General features: G+C 41.2%; 1 protein-coding gene across 1 annotated transcript in view; it reads right to left on the bottom strand.

The window, feature by feature from the left end:
* The window catches only part of LOC131591757 (anoctamin-2-like), a 159,477-nt gene that overhangs the window by 74,421 nt on the left and 62,854 nt on the right, over positions 1 to 22,202 (bottom strand). The window contains exons 13-14 of the mRNA XM_058862788.1: positions 18,281 to 18,363; positions 3,401 to 3,484 (exon numbers count right to left, since the gene is read on the bottom strand). Of these exons, the coding sequence (XP_058718771.1) occupies positions 3,401 to 3,484; positions 18,281 to 18,363 (167 nt within the window). The remainder of the gene's footprint in view (positions 1 to 3,400; positions 3,485 to 18,280; positions 18,364 to 22,202) is intronic.

The raw sequence follows: 22,202 nt of genomic DNA on the forward strand, positions 1-22,202 counted from the left end.
CAGCCTGGCCTTCAGTACTTCCAGGGGTGGGGCAGCCAAGCTTCTCTGGACAACCTGTGCCATGGCCTCAGCACCTCAGAGGGAAGAATTTCATCCTAATATTTAATCTAAACTTGCTCTCTGTCAGTTTCAAGTCATTCCCCCTTATACTGTCACTACATGTCCTTGTAAATAGTGTGTGACCATAAAAAATTAAACAGTAGTACTGACTATAAGGCAGATCATTCCAGATTTCCTAAACCAGTCCCTTAGAACTTGTCATTTTCTAAAATCAATGTCATAATTCATAAGGACTGTCTGTTTATCTATTTGCTACTTAACCTGAGGCATTTCACACAAATGTTTCAACTCCTTTAGCTGTAAATTAATTCTCTCCTGAAATAATAGAACCTTAGGGTGTTATTGTTAGAGTAATTTCACACCAATCTTTCATGAAGCGCTCTAAACTGAGCCCTCACAGTTGCTTTCTCACCCTCTGAATAACCAATAAAATATTTATTCAAACAGTCTGAATAGGATGGTGGAGGATGAAATTTTGTTCTTTGCTTATTCCAGTAGCGGAAACACACCAAGTCGTGTTTTGTATGAGAGCTGTTATTCTAGAACACAAACCCCACTGGGCAAGTAATACATTAGATGTGTCATACTTCGTCTTGACAGGCTCATCAGGCTGATTTGGAATTTGCTGCCTGGGTAGAGTGACTCATATGTTTACTGGCCCTGACAGGTGCTGGGCATCTTCCGCACTCATTAAAGTTAATGACTTGAACAGCAGAGAGGGAAAACTGTGTGCTGGTTTCCTCTGAACCAGTATTCCCAAGTTATCATTTAAGAGAGGATGTAAGTGGTGTCACCTTTCTTCTGCAATCACAAAAGCAGCCCCTAACCAAACCCCTGTCCCTTCATTGCAAAAAATAACCCAATTAGCTTCACAGGAACGCCTTGCTGGAGTACAGCAAGGAAAAAAATTGCACTGTACACAGATCTTTGCACACAAAAACTGCTTCTTGCCATAAAACCAGTCACTTCCTCACTGGAACAGAGGAATTAACATACTGGAAACAAGCCAGCAATTTTATAGAAATACATGTCTTTAAGTAAGCTCTGGACCAGTATTCTCACAATTGCCATCCTTTGGCATCATTTCTATCCCAATAAGCCGCAGCTGCTGAACTGGAGACTTCTGACTTCATGTTAGATAAGTAATGAGAAGTTATAGGCAGCAGTGCCAGAGCCAGTCCTTTGATATTAACACAGCACACTACAGTTGTTGACCAGCCACACATAAAAAAGATATGCCTTTAATTTACACTAGTTAGCTAAAAATATGCAGCAGAAAACTTCACAGAGACTTATGCCATGACATTAGACTGTCAACCAAGACACAAAGAGTTAGAGACCTCACAGACATCTCTGTATTCACAAAAAACCAAGAAATTAGGAGGATTGAATCTGTAACTACAGAGACATCTCTACTTTGATGCCTGTCCAGCTACTAGGTCTGCCCTGGTAATATGACAAAGTTCTGTACCCTGGCTTCCACCCAACAAAACAGAAATACTGAGCCAGAGACCTCACAGAAACCTGTGTCTTTATATTATCCTGCCACACATCATCTCCTAAGCTTGATCTTGCAAAAAGACTGAAACCTCTAAAAATAAGGCTGAAGAATTATTGCAGTCTTAAATACTCATCACTTTTAATATCTAGCTTTTCAGGGTCTTCCAAAGCAAAATGTAATGGTGCATTTGCACAGTTAGGACGGTTTAATTGAACTGTTACATTTAGGTTTTTTCCTCTTCTGAAGTTATCAGATCAAAATGTATTGCTCTCATAATTTCATAAGACACTGACGTACAAAGGTCTGAGCAACACATCTTCCAACCCCAGACTAATGTGCTGTTTGCTGGACAGAACTAGTAGGCAGAATGTTCACTGATGGAAAACTGCTCAGTTGCTTTGAATGTATTTCAGTAATTTGGGGAACACTAATTCAGAAATTCAGTATTTTTTCCATCCACACTGGCAGAGAAAGCAATTTGACAAAAAATATTCCATGTTAGCCTTTTCATTCTTGATGCCTGAAAGGAGTTTTTCCGACTTTTGTAATGCTGGACCTTTACATTGTTCCTTGTTTTCCACCTATTCACTTAACATTTCTTCTTGGGTTCTTTCTTGGTTTTTAGTGTGGGGTTTTCTCATTTGGTTAGTGTTTCGGGGTATTTTTGTTTGGGGTTTTTTTCTGTTTCTTTTTGTTTTACCTTAATTTTAAAATTATTTCTAGAGCATCAATGGCTGACTTGTTTCCAGTTCCCATTTACTTTAAGCCAAAAAAAAAGCTGAACAGCAATTCTTTTATTGGACTTCTGCTTTGATTCCTCACTTGGAAGGCCAAGACAGCTGGGTAATGTGTAAGACTCCACAATGTTCTGCGAGTCTCTGCTTATTGGGCAATATCAAAAGCCCACTAAAATAATTGAGAATCTTTCCATGATCTTCTGTGGAGTTTGGTTCCGCACAACAGGTGAAAGGCAGGCTCACTGAAATGAAAGATTCCCTGGAAACACTTTACAATGCTGGTCAGCAGAAGAAAGGGATAATGAGGTTCTTCCACAAGCTATATTTGTTGGACCAAACCTGAAAACTTGAAAATTCTTCACTTTGGATACTGATTCTCAACCAGCAAATTAAAATGTTTTTTTTCTCCCTGGAAGTTGTACATGGTATTGGAATGTTTAGACTTTTCTGGCACACATGGAATGCAGGGAATGAACAACAGTTAACCAAGCATAATGGACCAAGACTACAGAATTTGTGAATGTTTAAAAAATAGATCTCAACTCAACCGTTTACAAGAGGAGATTGATTTAAAAGGGCTTGTCCAAAAAAGTTTGAAATAGCCATCAAAATCCTGAATCCGCTTCAGTTCTGAAAATGATCTACCAACTATTTTTCCATTTGTCCTGGAAATACCATTAAAACTTCACAGCTGTGTAACTGCAACAGGACTAAAGACACCAAGATTACCTTTGCAAGTGAAATCACCATAATAAAAGCTGCTTTTCTCATTGTGCAGAAAGTGCAGGTATTCTGAGGGATTGCTGTAAAAATTCTGTGGTGATTATCTTGGGAATCAGGCACTACTCTACAGATTAGATCCTGAACCACCTGTCAACTCCATTTATATGCAAATTGCTTTACTTTGAAAGACATGATCTCAAAGCCCTGCAATGGCGACTGCAGGCCTGCATTTCACCACACCACCATCTACCAACTCAAAAGGCTAATTAAGAGCACTAAAAAAGTGTCTTTTGCAACCTCTGAGAGACAGACAAAAATATAATCACAACATAACAAAACACAAATTCCACATTAATTAAAAGAGTAAGCTGCATCTCACCTCATTTGAATTTTCTGTTGTGATGTTTTTATTTTTCAGCTTTTTCTGCAGCAGTTTGGTTTCATACTCTGGCCTGGGATGCTCCTGAGAAAGACAAAAACAAACAAACAAATATGATTATGATTAAGAGGAAATTCCCCAAAATTTTTGGTCACATTTTTTTTTCACAAACAAAGCCATCAAGATGATTCACCTCCACACACTTTTGGACTAGGCTATCAGATCTGGCCCAGCTTCCCTAATCAATAAACTTTCAATGTGCCTTTGCAAAATATATTTTTCTTTCCCAAATTAGAGCATAAATTAAGCAAGGTGACAAAAATTAACCAGGCTTTTCAAGTGAGCAGCTCATAAAAGAGAAAGTTATCATGCATCTTCTCATCCCTACCAAGTTCCGAATTCTGAATCTGGATTGACATCTCCCACAAAAAAAGGCTATTCCTACAGCATTGGCCATGTCATCCCTCTTTACTATAATTACAACCCTTGTATATCAGCCCCATCCAAAAAAAGGGTTATTAACATTTTCTAATTAATCTGATAGTAATGAAGAAAACAAAAAACATTTTAAATTAATAAATCCTCATAAGCAATAGAATGGAGCCTACATGGAACTCTACCAGTTCCTTGAGAGATACAGGTGGTACTCATTTTCTGTATCTGTAACATTTTCACCAGAGCAGACACAATCCTCACCATTCTCTGTTGCATATGAGACTACAAACCCAGTCAGACCTCCAAACTATTTATTATCCTGATCATGAGATTTTCCTAATGCATTCAAAAGGTATGTGATAAAGTGTTGCTGCTGGGCCTTCGGGTCTGTCCGACCCCCAGCTTCTGCCGGTAACAAGCCCAGATAGACATCCTGGGGAAGAGAGCCACCGTTCAGGGTTTCTAGGAGGTTTCCAGCCAGGGGTAACCCTTAGGAGCACGGGCAGAGGCTTTGAGTGACCAGCTCTTTTAGAAGTGATTTCTGCTCTGTGATCAGCTCTGTTCAGCCCAGCCAGCTGTGTTCAGGGGTTACCCCAGCCAATGCAGACAAGAGATGGGAGCACCATGTAGCATTTCACGGAAAGTCTTTAATGCAGGCTTCAGCGAAGGGGACCAGTGATGATCTAACCCAGATCTGGGCAAAAGCCAGAGTTCTTATAGGGAAGGGGAGAATCGGGAAGGGGACCAGTGGTCTGAGACCAGGATAAAATGACCAATAGTTAACAGGGAGATAACATGGGGTCCTGAAGCAGGAAGGGGTCCACAGCTTACCCACTGTGACTAGGTGGTTTTGTCTTGTCTTAGGGGACAGATCTCCAGGGAGGATGCCTGTCAGAGGACTGGGCTTCCTCCACAACTCCTGTCTCTGTATTTAGTAAAAAGGCATCTCCTATAGATCATTTGAAGCAACGGAGGAGGCATGAGAACATAGATAAGACAATAATAATCACAATAAAAAGCCATAAAATCCCCTTAACTAAAGATGACACCCATCCCGTTAGTCCCCAGTGACCAAGAAGCTAATTTTCATCTTTGGGCAGGGATGGGGCTTCTGATAACAAAATTTGTTTGTTTGGTTTTTTTTTTTGGGGGGGGGGGGAGGGTTAGGGTTTTCTCCCTCATCCCTTTCCTCTGTTCTTTCTCCCTCTTTTTCTATTTACTAAAAGCTGAGTATGGGGGAGGTAGGTATAGGGTTTAGAGAGGTTCTGGCAAGGGGGACATGAGGGTTTTTAGGGAAAAAGGGGTAACAACATATAAACTAGGCAGCAATTTGTGACCAGGCTGTGTCTGGCCTATGGCTTGACTGATGCGGGAACATCTTGCTCAGTTCTCTGTTTTGTCTGCAGTTGGGTGACTGGATGATCTTCTCTCTGGTTTGTGGATGCTTGGCGACGCCATGGTCTCCATGCAGAGCAGCTCTGGTTTTGTGGAGGTCTTGTATTTGACTTAGGAGAATTCTTGTTAGTGTCCGTGGGGGCAGTGTTTGCAGTGCCTAGATATGGTTTTATGTTTTTTCCTGAGAACCATCTTGGGCCAGATGGTAGTGAGACACAGGCATAGCCTCTTCCCCAGGTAATCAGTTGGAAAGGCCTACAAACCTGATGAGTCTCTGGGTCTTTTACTAGCACTGGTGGCTTTTCAGTGAGCTTAGCTTGGGTTGAATTTGAGAAGTGGCGAAGGATTGGAGGGTCAGGCTCAGATGCTGTACAATTTAGGAAGTTAACGATGTAGAGGGCCTTACAAAGTATCTTGACAGGGGATGTAATTTCTGCTTCTCTCTGTTGTTCATGGAGGACTCTTTTGAGGGTTTGACAAGTCCTTTCTATGATAGATTGCCCTGTGGGATTTGCAGGTATGCCTCTACTGTGTTCTATTCCCTACTCACTGAAGAACTCTTTTAACCTGTAAGAGACATAGATCCACTGTCTGTTTTGATGGTTTTTGGGACTCCTAGAATGGCAAATGCCAAGAAGAAAATGCTTGATGGTGTGAGTGACACTTTCTCCTACATAAACTGATGCAAACAATGCTCCAGAAAACATGTCAACTGACACATACACTTATTTAGACCTTCCAAAAGATGGAAAATGAGTCATATCAGTCTGCCACAGCTGACAGCTGTTACTGCCTCAGGGATTGACCCCAGTACCCATAGACGGTATCTGGTAATTTTGGCAATTTGGGCATGTTGCAATAATAGCTTTTGCTTGATCTTTTGAGAGCTTGAACATTCTGATGAGGGCAGGTACATTTTGGCGATAAAATGCATGTGACAACTTTGCCTGAGCAAAGATGTCAGGGACATTAGCCATTTCCACTGGCATGTCCATCCACTGGCAAGTCCAATGCGTCCGCTTTCCTGTTCTCTTCTGTGATGGCACCTGGCAGGTCGGTGTGTGACCTCACATGCATAATATGGTAAGGTTGCTTTCTGTGGGAGATTAAACAAGTTAATTCAGAGATCAATTGGTGTAATTTTGGATTTGAAACGTCTTTGAGAAAAGCGTGTTCTGCCCTCATAGCTATACCAGCAACATAAGCTGAATCTGTGACCAAATTAAATCTTTGAATTTCTCAAAGGCTCTGACGACAGCTGCTAACTCATCTATCTGTGGGGATCCTTCCACTCTTTGGACATCAGATTCCCACTTTTGGGTCTTGGGGTCCTTCCAGGTCATCACAGACTTGTGGGATGACCCTGAGCCATCTGTAAAAAGAGTTAGAGCTTTGAGAGGTGTCCTGCTTTTGGACTAATTTTGGGGTCAGATTAAAGGCTGCATTAAAAAGTCTATGTTTCGGTATGCAGATTGAAATTTGGCCTGTTTAGCTATCCAGGGCGAACTGGAGCTTTTCATTGGTCTGGAGCAAATGCTCTAGGTCTCCAGCAGTCAGTGGCAGGTATATGCATGTGAACTCACACCCTGCAAAAGAGCAGAGGCAGGTCCTGGCTTTTTTAATTAGATGTGCCAAGATTTCCTGAAATGTGGCAATTGTTTTTGTAGGCTGGTTGTTTGTAAAGATCCATTCAAGTATCAACAGAGGGTATCTGAGTTGAGGGTCCCATTGGAAAATCAGTCCATAGAAACAGAAGGCCTTTTCAAAAATGACAAACTGGAAAGGCAGGCTGGGCTCGAAGTGATGGACTTGGTGTGAAGACAGGGCTTCTTGGATTTTGGTGATGGTATCACGGGCTTCTGGTGTGAGGGCACATGGAGAGGCCAGTTCTCCACTGCCATGGAGAAGATGGAACAGAGGGGCGAGGTCTTCTGTTGTAATTCCTATCAGGGGATGTGTTCAGTTGATCGACCCACATAAACTGTACAAGTCTCTCAGGGTCTTTGGTTCATCTTGGATGGTGAGCTGTTGGGGTACAATGGTCCTTTCATGAATTTGGAATTCTGAGATAAGTCCATGGGCTGGTGTACTGCACTTTGTCCTCACAAATCTCAAATCCTTCTTTCTCTATAGTTTCAATGGTCTTTTTAACCACTTTGTCAAAATAAGTCTTTTCTGATGCACTGACCAGGATATCATCCATATAGTGGTGGATGATTGCATCTGGGAATAGCTTCCAGATGAGGGACAGAATGTGAGCAATGTACCACTGGCATATAGTTGGACTGTTCTTGAGGCCTTGAGGTAGACAAAGCCAATTATATCTTCTGAGTGGAGCCTCTCTGTTAAGAGAGGGGACAGAGAAGGCAAAGCAGGAGGCATCTTGGGGATGCAGTGGGATGCTGAAGAAACAGTCTTTGATGTCTATGATGTCAAGAGTCCAGTCTCGAGGCAGCATCAGTGGTGAGGGAAGGCCAGGCTGGAGGGGACCCATGTCCTCAATGACATTGTTGATCTTGTGAAGATCATGTAAAAAGTCTCCACCTGTCTTTTCCAGGCTTTTTCAGCACAAAGACTGGGAAGTTCCAAGGGCTGGTGGTCTCGATGATGTGGCCTTTGGCAAGCTACTCTTCAACTAGGGCTTCTAGTGCACACAATTTCACCTTTGAGAGCGGTCACTGCTCGACCCAGACTGGGTCTTCACGTTTCCAGGTGAGCCGAGGGGTAGATAGCAGTGCACAGTCCTCAGTGGCACCAGTCAGAAATTCCCACTGGGAATGCGTAAGGAAGCCCCCACTGGGATAGAAGGTCCCTACCCCTTAGTGTGATGGGAGCCCTTACCACGAATGACCAGATGGTTGCCATCTTGCCTTCAGGCCCTTCGACGATGACATTCTGCTTGCTGTGCCTAGACACTGTAACTCCACTGATCCCTGCAATCATGCCTGCCACAGGCTGCAGTTCCCAGTTTGCTGGCCACTCCAAGCAGGCAATGATGGTCACATCTCCGCCAAAGTATCATTTAAATCATTGAATCTCAGAATACTCTGGGTTGGAAGGGTCATTACATCTCGTTTCAACCTCCCTGCCATGGGCAGGGATACCTTCCCCTGTGATGTGTAAATGTTTTTGGTCGTAAGGAATGACAAAAGTCATAGGCGTTGCAAAAAATCAGAAGTATTTAATTATAGATTACACACTTGGCATAGAAATTGGTATATAGTCCCTAACCTACTATAAAAGAACATGTCAGTGGGATTTGGATGAAGGAATGAGATGAAAGGTGAGAGAGAAAAGGAGATAAGAGAGAGAGAAAGAGATCAGCAACCCTAATTCCAGTGTTGATCCCTCATGGGGTGATGGGATGTCCAAGATCCCAAGGAGTGCCACCTAGGCTTGCTGGGGGTACCCTTTTAAGGGTGGATTTCTGCCTCTGAAAATAAGTTTCTTGCTTTACATGCAAATAAGTTATCATGAACCCTCCATCATTTCAGACCTTTCTGAAAGTGGTGGTCTTGATCCCCCCTACAGTCCATGCCCATTTCTTGGCCTGATTACTGCACTTTCTTTGTTGTGCATCTGTGGACTTGATCAAGATGTTTGCCCTAGAAAAGTGCTGCTCTACCTTCACATGTCCCCTTTCACATTTTGTTCTTCCTCCTGGTGTGCTGGTACCAACAATACTTGTCTGTGATTACCAACAATCCTTGGCTGGCTCCTTGGCTATCCCAGTATCAGTGTTTGAGACACACACAGTAGACACTTCTCTTCTGGGTATCTACACAGGTTGGTCAGAGCCCTAGCCAACCTGGCCTTGAACACTTCCAGGGATGGGACAGCACAGCTGCTCTGGGAAAGCTGTGCTAGGGCCTCAGCACCCTCACAGGGAACAATTTCTTCCCAATATCCAATCTAAACTTCCTCTCTGTTTGTGTGAAGGCATTCCCCCTTGCTCTGTCACTCCAGGCCCTTGTCAAGAGACTCTCTTCGTCTTTCCTGTGGGCTCTCTTTCAGGTACTGCAAGGCCACAATGACGTCACCACAAGGCCTTTTCTTCTCCAGGCTGAACAATCCCAATTCTCTCAGCCTTTCCTTGTAAAAGAGGTTCTCCATCCCTCTGATCATCTTGGTGTACTTCCTCTGGACAACATGTGGACTTCCAAAACATAGTGAGGCACGGGCAAACTGTAACATTAATAAAGCTGATTAGCAGCAAAAATGGTGGTAAGCAGGATGGGGAAAAGACAGAGGTACAACAGTAAGTATTTAAAGATGCTGCAGCCAATGCCTGTATCCTGATGCTTTTTTAATTTTTACTAGCTTGTGTTGATTTATCTGCTACCAAGCTTCCTTACATAAAGATTCAGAGATTGGATGTGACAAACATTTTTTAGACTTAAATGAAGAAAGGATGAAGACACCTGGCATGGATGGCTACATGACAGGAGACAGCTTGATCAAAGTAGGGAAAGGAGATAAATTAAGCTGTAAGAAACTGAGGAAATCTAAATATACTATGCTACTGCAGACCTGAATTTGTTTTTTTTTCCTTTTTTCTCTTATTTTCTGCTAAGCAAAGCATTCTGAGACATGAAGGGCAGCCTCCAGAGGTCAGAGCAACTCTTGAAAACTGATTTGAATGAAAACAAGGTGAAATGCAAAACATTGTATACTGGCTTACTTTTTGCTATTGACAGTTTTGCTCTCAATACATATTCTGCTCAAATTTGGCCAAGTTATTTTTAGTTTTTCTAGTAAGACACTCCAGTGTCCTTTTAACTGCCTTTCATACACCTACACCTGGACTGGAATAGCAGGAACTGGAATCTGCCAAGTCACCTTACCCTTGACTGAATAGACCACAGAGGTCCATGGAATGCATTTGGTAGATATTCCTTGTATGAGTATTTTGCACAAACTATTTCTTTACAGTCCAGACTTAGGGATATCTGACCCATGCATCCATGGATGTGAAGGGACAATTCCACTCAGCTGTAAGAAGAGTGGGATTCAGAATCAATTCTTTGTCTGAAAATGGGAAGAGTTCTACACTTAGGACAACAAGCTAGAAATAGTTGTGATGACTTCACAAAGGCCAAATGTCCATGTTGGGATAGATTTGAATCCTAGGATGCTAGAAGTTTTCCAGTACAGCTGCCAGACACTTACTGAAAGCCAAGTGAGCCAAGGTACTCTGAGGCCAAATGAGTGCTCCAAGTATTAAATGGTAATTCCCATTCTGAAAACAAAGAGCCAAAACATGAAATTTCTGCTCAGGCAAAGCTCATGTTGACGTAAGTGGAAATTTTCCCTGAGAATGGTCTCCAGGATTTGCCTCAGACATACACACATATATCTACTATCCATCCAATTAAGCCTCTGTAGGTAATGACCCAGTTTGATAAGAATAAATAATGTGAACCAATATCTCCTTAATTTCCCTTTGATTTAGAAAGAAAATTATAATGAAATTTTACAAACATGCATGACAAACACATGGAATGTATTTAAAAAAAAAATAAAATTAGAACCTTAGCAATTATCCCAGATTTGACAGACCAAAGGAGTTATCAAAAAAATAAGCCATATACTGTAAGTAAAGGCAAAGACTCACTGCAAATCACTTGAACAGACTTATCCATCCTAACATCCTGAACAGAAGAAGAGCAGATAAGCAGTGCACACTGATGCAAAGGAAGTTTTCCACAAATAAAAATTTGAATGACCCAGCTGCTGTCCCAAAGCAAGATGGAAATGTGGAATGAACAGAACAAAGAGCCCAGCTGTTCTCTGCTGCAAAAGGGTTAATTATTAGAAATCGAGGACTTAAACCCTTAAATTTCCTATGATGGTGACATTGGATGCAGGGGGTGAAAAGTCTAGGGAAGAGTTTGTCATTCACACCAAGAACTTGTTATAAATCCATATTGTGATATTGGCTTTTGCAAGTATTAGGATGAATATTATATGTTAAATACTTTTTGGCTATATATGTACTTTTTCTCTCGCTAACAAGTTTTAAGCATAAAGGAATTTTGTGGTGTCCCTTGGTACAAAGCACAGAAACCTGCCCTTCCAGGGATAGGGCAGCCACAGTGTCTCTGGGCAACCTGTGCTAGGGCCTCACCACCCTCACAGGAAACAATTTCTTCACAATATCCAAGCTAAGCCTATTCTTTGTCAGTTCAAAGCCATTACCCCTTGTCCTTTCACTCCAGACCCTTGTAAATAGCACCTGATATCTTGTGTGTTTTCCAAGGAGCACATCCCTGGTAAACTCTGCTCACCTACGTGGATCTCCTGAGTCACTAGAAAGGAGGAGGAACAAAGACCTTGAGGTAGTCCCTGTTCCTAGTAGGGTAATGCTGGATAAAGACAGATTTAACCTCTCTGAACCCAGGGGAGGGAAGAACTTGTGCCACCCTGAGTGACCCAACCTTTGAGTGGCCCATCCTAACACCCCAAGGAATCAAGACTACCAATAAAAAAATTTTAGCCTTGAAGAAAATTCAGGTCTAGAAAGGACAAAGGAGGTCATTACAATGGAAAAAGAATAAATGTAAGTCAATGAGAGCATTTTGATATATCTGGTGGAGCGGAATAAAAGAGGAAAATGTCCAGGATCTTCTGGCACATCTCTGGATCAAGAGTCCTGTGATTACAAATGTAATCACACATCTTTACCAACTTCTTGGAAAGCGAAGACATTTTCACCTGACTTTGTTCTTACTGTTTACAACTTTAAACATGTTTAAAGTGTGCCTTCGTGTGTAATCTTTTGGTGGAGCAATAACTGGTACTAAACAGTTTCCCCAAAGACCGGAGGGACATCATTCATTCTTCAGCATTCCTTCCCCAACTATCCTAATGAAATTCTCATCCTCCTAAACACAGGACTTAAATATAACATTGAAAGGATTTGTTTAGAAGAGCAGGGCTAGCCAAGGATAATTAAATAATTAGTAAGAATTTAATGAAGGTCAGGGAAGTTTCATTGGAAAGAGTAAGAAAAGTAATGAAAAAGGTTAATAAAAAAGCATAAAAAGAATTTTAAAAATATTTGGAAACATGGACCCAACAGGAAAATTAGAATTGTTGTGGGAAAAATGTGAGATAATGCATCTGGAGAAAATAATCCAAACTAAAGATCTCATTGGCACAAGAAACTTGAATATGCAGAAAGGAGAAATTTGAAACAAAACAAAATACTGTAGCTACAAATTCCCCTTTTAACAATGCTGGACACTTTCTCCTGAGAGGGCTACAGTTATTTTATTAGAGTCTCCTCTTTGAGGATTTTAGCAAACAAAAATATCTTATTCTTTGTGGTTTAGTAGATTAAAACTATTAAAACTTCAGAAAAAGGAGTCTGCTCCTATCATTTGCAAGGTAGAAGACAAGGTGAAACCATCAAATTGATCAGATCAAAATTAATTTTAAAACCATGATAGAGAAAACAAAGTTAAACCAAGCTAGGTGAGAATGGAATGTATCTGTAATCATATTTAATGTCACCAAGTCAGCTTGCTTTTTAATTTTGTTTAATTCTCTTTTACTCAATCTACCTTCATGATTAATTTGTCTTAACTTAGCAGTAATCCACAGTGACCTCAAAGATTTCCCTTAAGGGTTTCATTTACAGGGTTTTTTTAAACTCATCAAATAGCAAAAGAAAGACTCACACTTTGGGAATTAGTTTGCAAATAAACTAAAATAGTTGGCAAACATTTTACAGAGCACAGGATTTTAAGTTGATGTTCCTGAGGAAGACAGTCATCCAAGTTCCTCCCTGTTATAATGAAACACTGTAACAGCTTGACTATTTGAAAAATACCAAAACCAATGAGTGAAGATTCCTTGGCATTTCAGTTAATGCAGACTATCTATTTGACTTCCAAGTTCTTGCCCAAATTCTAAAATTTCATCTTTCGTAATTGCATTTCTATTTCAGTTTGCACAGGATCATTGGCAAAATTATGAAAAATCTCTTCCACCCAAAAAAATGAAAGCAGAAACATCCTGGAAATACAATTTCTGAAGATTCATGGGAAGGCAAGAGTTTCTACTGCCCATGTCATTAATCAGAGTCCATCTGTACTTCTTCATCAAGCAGAAGAGGGTATGGATTCTCCCACCTCTATTCCTGATTTATTGATGGCCATATTCTTTATTACACACTCTGAAACAGAATGATATACACAACCTCTTTCATTGGGTAACACAGTCACACATCTGTGGCAAGGCACATTGGGTGGAGGAATTTCCTTCCTTCACTGGAAGCGGTGTAAAAACACTGGAATGGGCTGCTCATGGTGCAGACTCACCATCCCAGGAGGTGTCCAGGGAATGACTGGACATGGGACTCAGTGCTCTGGTCTAGGTGATAAGGTGAGGATTAGTCAAAGGCTGAACTTGATAATCTTGGAGGTCCTTTCCAACCTAAATGATTCTGTGTTTCTGTGTGTGTTTATGCACAGTGTTCCTAAGACTTTGTCTGCTCTCATGGTTCTGGTCTTGAGTTTTTTTCTTTCCCTCTCCCATTTGTTTATCAGATGCTCTATTGCTTTTCAATCCAGTTATCTGTTTTCCACTTGGTACCCAATGCTTGCCATTCTTTTTGTGGATTTCAGGTGTCCAAACACAAATTCACTAAGTCTGTACAGCTGCCAGCTGCAAAGATGCATAGAAGCCTTAGGAAGTCTGCTTTCTCAGACTGCCGTTGTCAACATATTTACAAATAAATGGACTAAATTAATATCTCGTGTGACTCTTTTGAAGCAAGAGATTTGGCCCAGTGTGTTTAAAGAAAGCAATTTATTGAAAGCTTTATGGTCAATATCCACAAAAATTGTACCAAAGGCATTTATTTCGATATAACTCTCACAAAGTACTTCTCAGCTCTTCAAATTTATGGTTGTTTTTTTCCCTGCTTTTGTTCTGTAACTTCCCCTCCTGAAAAGACTGACAATCAGTAACTTAACTCCATCTAGTCTTAAAACTCTTAAAACTCCTGAGCTTCTTCCTTGTCCCTTTCTTGCTTTCTTAAGTGATCCCACTTCTGGTTCCTTCTGGCCTAACCTGATCAGACACAATCCTCCCTTTTCCAACATAATTTTCAACACATCACTGAAACCTGATGCCAGCAACTTTCTACAGACAAATTTATCCTCATCTTTATGAATCTTATGAATAAAAGGTGAACAAAACCTGATCTAGCTTTTGGGGCTTTGCTGAAGTACCAAGAACTGACAGAATCATGACAACACAGTGTATGATTTTCTGCTTAAGATGTCATGTCAAGAGACATGTCCATTATTCTTCAAAAAAGACCTGGATCAATGAGAAAATGCCCCGAAAGGAACAAGAACAAAGAGATACATAGAAAATCCCTCCAGTACCTCCAGCCTACAAGAAAGACGAAGAAAGAGACTCTTGAGAAGAGCCTGGAGTGACAGGACAAGGAGGAATTGCTTCACACTGACAGAGAGCAAGTTTAGACTGGATACTGGGAAGAAATTCTTCCCTGTGAGGGTGGTGAGGCCCTGACACAGGTTTCTAGAGAAGCTGTGGCTGCCCCATCTCTGGAAGTGTCCAAGGCCAGGCTGGATGGGGCTCTGAGAAACCTGGGATAGTGGAAAATGTCCCTGCCCTTGGCAGAAGCGTGGAACAAGATGATATTTAAGGTCCCTTCTAATCCAAAGCATTCTGTGGTTCTGTAAGTCTCAGAAAATGTTTAGGAACTAAGACTGAAAGAACAGAGACTTGTTCATCTTAAACAAATAAGGGTGACAGATATTGTGTGATAAAATTATATTGTACTGAATTATGTTTAAAAGAGGACAGAAGTAATCCCTCTCTAGATCTTTGAAAGACAAAATAATAAAAAAAGAAGAGAGAAAAAAATTAGCATGCAGCAACGAGATTTAAAAACCTAGGAAAAGCTTGTTAGCAGTACAGATAGAGAAGCAGTAGAGTAGATTACCTAGGGAGGAATTGAAATCTCCACTGCTGGATTTATTTAAGAACAAATTAGACAAATATCTCTTCATAATGATTTAAGTAGAGTTGGTCCTACAATGCACACAGGATGGCCCCTCAAGGTCCATTCCAGTCTTATTTTATGATTCTAAGTTCCTAATTCTTCAGCTTTTGCTGAAATTTGTCTGGCACTCCTTCATTTGGAAACAAAGGATTCTGGCTGATCCCTGTTCATGGTCAGTTCCTGTCCACAGACTTTTACCACTTCAGGCCTCTTCATCACATGACCTCACAAACCTATAGGTTCTTTCACAGCATTTTGCAAATAAGAAGATAAACATGAAGATTTTGTACCGGGAGTGATGAACTTGAATCACAGAATCACAAGGTTGAAAGAGACCTTCAAGATCATCGAGTCCAACCCAGCCCTAACACCTCAACTAAACCATGGCATCAAGTGCCACATCTAGTCTGTTTTTAAACACATCCAGGGATGGTGACTCCACCACCCCCTAGGTAGTCCATTCCATACTTTATCACTCTCTCAGTGAAAAACTTTTGCCTAATATCCAACCTAAATTTCCCTTGGCTCAGCTTCAGACTGTGTCCTCTCGTTCTTGTTCAGTTGCTGCGTGGAGAAAGAGACCTACACCCACCTCTCAGGATGTTGTAGAGAGTGATAAGGTCACCTCTGAGTCTCCTTTTCTCCAGAATAAACAACTCCAGCTCCCTCAGCGGTTCCTCACAGGGCTCGTGTCCCAAGCCCCTCACCAGCCTCGTTGCCTCCTCTGGACGCGCTCAGGCGTCTCAACATCCTTCCTGAACTGAGAGGCCAGAACTGGACACAGCACTCATGGAGCGGCCTCACCAGGGCTGAGTACAGGGGAAGAATGACCTCCCTACTCCTGCTGGCCACACTACTCCTGATCCAGGCCAGGATGCCATTGGCCTTCTTGGCCACCATGGCACACTGCTGGCTTATGTCCAGCAGGCTGTCAGCAGCACCCCAGGTCCCTTTCGGCCTGGGCACTGTCCAGCCACACTGTCCCCAGCCTGTAGCGCTGCAGGGGGTTATTGTGGCCAAAATGCAGGACTTGGCACTTGGACCTATTGAACTTCATCTTACTGGACTCTGCCCATCCATCCAACCGTTCCAAGTCTCTCTGCAGAGCCCTCCTACCTTCCAATAGATCAACACACACTCCCAGCTTAGTGTCATCTGAAAATTTACTAGTGAAAGACTCAACCCTCATCCATGTCATCAATAAAAATACTGAACAGAACTGGCCCTGGCACAGACCCCTGAGGGACACCACTGGTGACTGGCTGCCAGCTGGATGCAGCACCATTCACCACCACTCCCTGGGCCTGACCATCCAGCCAGTTCTTAACCCAGCAAAGAGTGCTCCTGTCCAAGCCAAGGGCTGCCAGCTTTTCCAGGAGTGTGCTGTGGGAGACAGTGTCAGAGGCCTTGCTGCAGGCCAACTAGGCAACATCCACAGCCTTTCCAGCATCCACCAGGCAGTCACCTGGTCTGAGAGGTCTCTAAAAGGAGACCAGGTTGGTCAAACACAACCTACCTCTCCTAAAGCTATGCTGGCTGGGTCTGATCTCCTGTCCATGATGACACTCAGTATAAACTGCTCTATTACCTTACCAGGTACTGAGGTCAGGCTGACTGGCCTATAATTACCAGGATCCTCTTTCCCACCCTTTTTGTGAATGGGTGTCACATTGCCCAGCTTCTAGACATCTGGAACCTCACCAGTGAGCAAAAATTGCTGATGGTACTGTGACCTGTGGCTGTCATCACCATGTGGGAACTGACAATGGTCAAACAAGAGATTTTTAGGCTTCAGGCATTAGCCTGAGCCTGTGTGAAATTAAGTAGCTCAACTTTCTCACTCTGGACTGAGAAATCATAAGGAGGAATCCAAACAGTCCTTGGAGAAGGAAAACAACCTTTGCTGGTGTTGTCACCTTGTTTACTTGCAAGAAATGGTCAAGGGGTGGTGTTCTTAGGTGTCCAATGATGGTGATGTGTTAGTTTCATGACCAATAAGAGGTTTACCTTCTGGGACCTTCTTGTAACTGTTTTTAAAAGAAGATCTGGAAGAATAAAACTTGTTCGCTTTTGCAACCAAAGTGAGAGAATCTGTTTTGTCACTTCGCCATTCCTAATACAGTGCAACATCATCACAAAGAATTCTTGTTACACATAATGAAGTAACATGACAAGATATTTTGTTAGGAGAAGAGATTACAGGTGACCTCACTCCTGATGAGTCACAGCGATATCCAATAAAGTGTGATAAAGGGGGTGGGTTTGCTGTGCAGGAGAGGAGCTTGAGAAAGGATGCTGAGGAAGAAGGAACAATTCAGAAGGACTGGCCAAATGTCAGAAGGAACTGCCGCTGTAAAGGATCTGCTGAGATCAGTGTCTGCAGATGGATTCTGGGTCTGCAGATGAAGCCTGCTGTTAGAACCTGCAAAATTCTAACTAGATAAAACTAGGCTTTTTCTAGGTAAAAGCCTGCAGTCAGGCTGCAAGGCAATACCTGAAGTCATAGTCAAGCAGGAAATACCTGCAGTCTGCAAGGGAAACCTGCAGTGAGAGCTTACTGTAGTGAATAGTTGGAGTCAGATGGCTGAATTGTGAAGAGGAATAAACCAGGGCCCTTTTCATGCTGTGATAAACAAGCTATGATAAACTCTCATTCCTGCACTCTAAAGATAGGGCTGCTGCAACAATATTTATTCAGTGTCATTGTGTTACTGCACACTATACAATGCCATATGGACATTCTCAGTAAAACATGATCTGCACTTACCTTATAATGCTTTTCAACATTCATTATTAACTTCAGAGTGATGAACAGTAAGATATAGGTGAGGATTTCCTAAATAAACATTGATACTCAAAACTGTATCAGTTACAGTCCTTATCTAAACACAGCTACAAACTCCATTGGGCTGGAGAACACTCATAAGAAATCTATACATCAATACTTATATAATATGCATCTATAGAATAAATAACACAGTAAATTAGCCCAGGGAGAGGAGACTTACTTCTTCTTCTTCCAGTCCAGTTAGATCCCAGAAGTAACTCAATCTCATCTGCAAACGCTTCCATTGTTCAAGGAACATGGTAGCTTTAAAAGAAATTAAACAATTTTAAAAATAATAAATCCAAAGCCTTGTGGCACACATTTGTGTTACTTATAAGCTTCAACTGATATTTGAATCACATTATGCTAGACCCCTTAAAATTAAGTACTAAGAAGCAAACTCATGCCCAATTTTAAAGAAAGAATTCAAGCAATACATGCAAACAATAACTACTGTCTTTTAAAAACAAAATACAGAAAGATGGAACATGAGCTGTCCAGAACGACTGTTCTTGTCAGGGAATGGAACTGAGCCCATAACTGCAGATATCCATGGAAGACATCATCTCTCTTAATTCATCATGAAGCATTCTGAGGCAGGTTTAGCCTGCTACTGAAAAAAATAGGATCCCCAAAATGATGTAGAAAAATATATTTTTAAACATATTACCAATGGTGTAGTTAAATTCTTTTGTCCTTCACAGACATGGTGATTTTGCCCTAAAGGAATGGCCCCTGGTTCAAGCTCCTGCTTCTCCATTTTTTACTAATAAGAAGGAACAGATGTTTTACTGTTGTCTCGTATTTACAGTCTCCTGGCTGTCTCTCATAATTGCTGTTTCCTCAGTATAGCCCTTTTCCTAGTTGCTCATAATTTATGGACTTACGGATTTATTAGAAATAGCAAATATAAATCTTGGGTTGTGGACACATATTTTCAGATAACAATGTCAATACTAAACCAGTTGATGCCAATTAAAAACACCTAAACTCTACCAATAAAAGTTATACCTATAAACAGCTGTGGGCACTGTTTCCATTTTCTTATGCTTCACCTCACTTTCAGTGCGTGAAAAGGGTATTGTAAAAACACTGTTAGATCACAGCAGTGTTTACATCACCTTGAACATCTTGTAGATAGCCCCACAAGGCAGACAACAGTGGAGAATAAGAGCAGCTTCCCTTGACTGCATCTACACTGTCAGATAACACTGAGAAAAGTGGGAACTCTGTGAAAATAACCTGGCTCTTACAAGTTATAATCTATCCCAACAGTTAGATGCAAATGTTTTCTTCATAGATATCATCCCATCATATAAGAAATAAATATCATTATTTCGGCAGCACACCGAAAGCAAATCCAGACATTAAGCAACTGAGTTGCTATCTGTGTTCCTCCCTTACAGGAGAGAGAACATATAAAAGCTTTATTTAGCATGTTTTGAAAACTCAAGGGTTTTTAGATATCCTAAATACAAAAACATTTGGTTATTTTATAGGGTGCTATTACTCATTCCATTCTTTCCTGTTACACAAAAACTCAGCTCCACATTTAGCTCTGTAGGAACGTACTTGGCTTGATGCAACAGCTAATCTGAAATCAGCACATCTGCACTGACTTACACCAGCAGAAAAATTAAACTGACACAGAGCAGGTTTGGATTGGATATTAGGAAGAAATTCTTCCCCAGGAGGATGGTGAGGCCCTGGCACAGGTTGCCCAGAGCAGCTGTGGCTGCCCCATCCCTGGAAGTGTTCCAGGCTGTGCTGGAAGTGGCTCTAAGCAACCTGGGATAGTGGAAGGTGTCCCGACCCATGGCAGGGGAACTGACTGATCTTCAAGGTTCATTCCAACCCAAACCATTCTGTGATTCTGTAAAACTTCTAAATAAAGGCATCTGACACTGAAATTGAGCACCAGGACACCAGTGAAATCAAGCCCAGTCAGCCAGACATTACTATAAATATGGACTGTTTCAGCAAGACTGCTGGAATCACAAAGACACTTCACGAGGAATCAGGATCAGCTACTAAAAGCATGATTCCTTTTGAGATATTAACCTTAGGAAGCCTTCTGCTATCTAAAGAATGGGAGAAGACAAGCAAGACCAAAGAATTCGTGTGCCCAATGCCCTCATGAAATGAAGCCGGCCCAGATCACCATAGTTTGCTCTTTCAAATATACAACTGGAGTAAGTGCATGAGTGAGCTCTGCCATTCAACAGATTGAGCTCTAGATTTAACCAGCATAGTCTGTAATAGTAGGGCAGCAAAATTTGGTGTAATCTAATACTTCATAGGCAAGCTGGGCAGAATTAGTAAAGGTTCTATTATTTCGCTTTGCTGCTCTTTGTGTATGCCGGCTGCATTTTCTTGAACTGACAAGCTCAGTTATCACGGGTTAGAGAAGAACAGACTTTTCCAATCTGCAGGAAACATTTTTTGGAGGAGAGATACCACTCTGAAAGAATTTTTTTATTCTTACATGCCTTTTTTTAAAAGCAATGCATATGGAACTTTTTGTCCTGTACTCTTCCATAGCAGATTCTACTAATTTGTCTTAGTGCAAGGATATATCAACATTTTCTTTTTCACATTGCATTGCTGATACTAAAATACAATTCTTCTGGATGTTCAGTGGCAATTGTCATTTGCATGGATGCCAATTTACAGTAATGTTTCTCTGTTGGAAAATGATATTTTATTTATCTTAAGCTTCAGAGCAGGAGGTGACACTTAATCTGCCAGTCTACCCTTTAATCTGAAGTAGTAAAATAAATTATTCTGAGAGCCTATATATTCATCCTCTTTTTTCTATTTCTCATAGAAATAATTCCCATAATTCTCACATATACTCTAATGTTTGCTCTATGGCTTCCAGGAACTGGTAAAGAAATGCTTCTTGCTTCCATGATGTGTTCTGTCTGCAAGCTCCTTAAAAACTTTCTGCTGTCCTCACCCAATGCCAACCCACCAATCAGTCCTTTCTAAAACAATCTGTAAAATCATAATAGGCTTGCAAAGAATAACACACTGGTTGCTGAGGGATGGCTATAACACAATAACATATTTGCTCAGTTTCATATTAAGTATGATAATTTCATTTTGGGAACAATGAATAGGGAAATAAAAAATCATTTCACAGTAGCAATAACACATTTAACTTTCATAATAAACAAACTCTAGAGTAAAGGAGAGCATAACACCAGCAATAATTCATGCAAGCACAGTACACACACTTTTCAGGGCAGAAGTAAGGCCAGAAACAATAAAAGTGATACTACAACGCATTCATTTATGTTTATGAAGTGTTTTGATATCCTCATGGAGACAGGGATATTTGCCATTAAAGAAAAGCAAGTTTTTTTAAATGGGATATTCTAAAATATATTACAATTAAAATGATAATAGTCCCATTGCTCTTGGAATCCCATAAAGTTTTGATAAAATTATGTGACTGAGTTGTCCCACAAGGAAGTGGGACTGTGCTTAAATTAGACTCTTTCAGTTGTCTGCACCATACCAATTCTCAAATACATTCTGGCCCCAAATGCAGAAGTTGTTAAAAGGGTGTGACATGTTGATGAAAAATGAAAAAAAATTTGCAAATGCATGGCAAAGTTTAGAAGTGCCATTAATGGCACAATTCCCTTCATGGAGAAAATGGCCTCAAGATGTGCCAGGGGAGGTTAAGTTTGGACATCAGGAAGAATTTCTTCCCATTGGCATTAGAAGGGGCTGCCCAGGGAGGTGGTAGAGCCACCATCCCTGGAGATGTTCAATAAGCAACTGAACATGGCACTCAGTGCTCTGGTTGACAAGGCAGAGATCAGTCAAAGGCTGGTCTTGATCTTGTAGGTCTTTTCCAGACATGATGACTCTATGATTTTAAACATGGAAGTAAAGGAAGAAAGAACATTTTTTCTTCCCTGAGCTACACAACTCCATTCATTTCAAAACCTGCTGTTGACAGTGATACTGCTTTCACCAGTCTCCACCCAGACAGATCTCCCTGGCCCAGCTTCCAAAAGCCATAGAGATCACATTCAATTCAAAGAACATTTTGTTGTTTTGTGAAGAGTCCAAATGGCATTGTTAACTTA

This window comes from Poecile atricapillus, chromosome W (genome assembly GCF_030490865.1).
Source record: "Poecile atricapillus isolate bPoeAtr1 chromosome W, bPoeAtr1.hap1, whole genome shotgun sequence".
NCBI classification, from domain to species: domain Eukaryota; kingdom Metazoa; phylum Chordata; class Aves; order Passeriformes; family Paridae; genus Poecile; species Poecile atricapillus.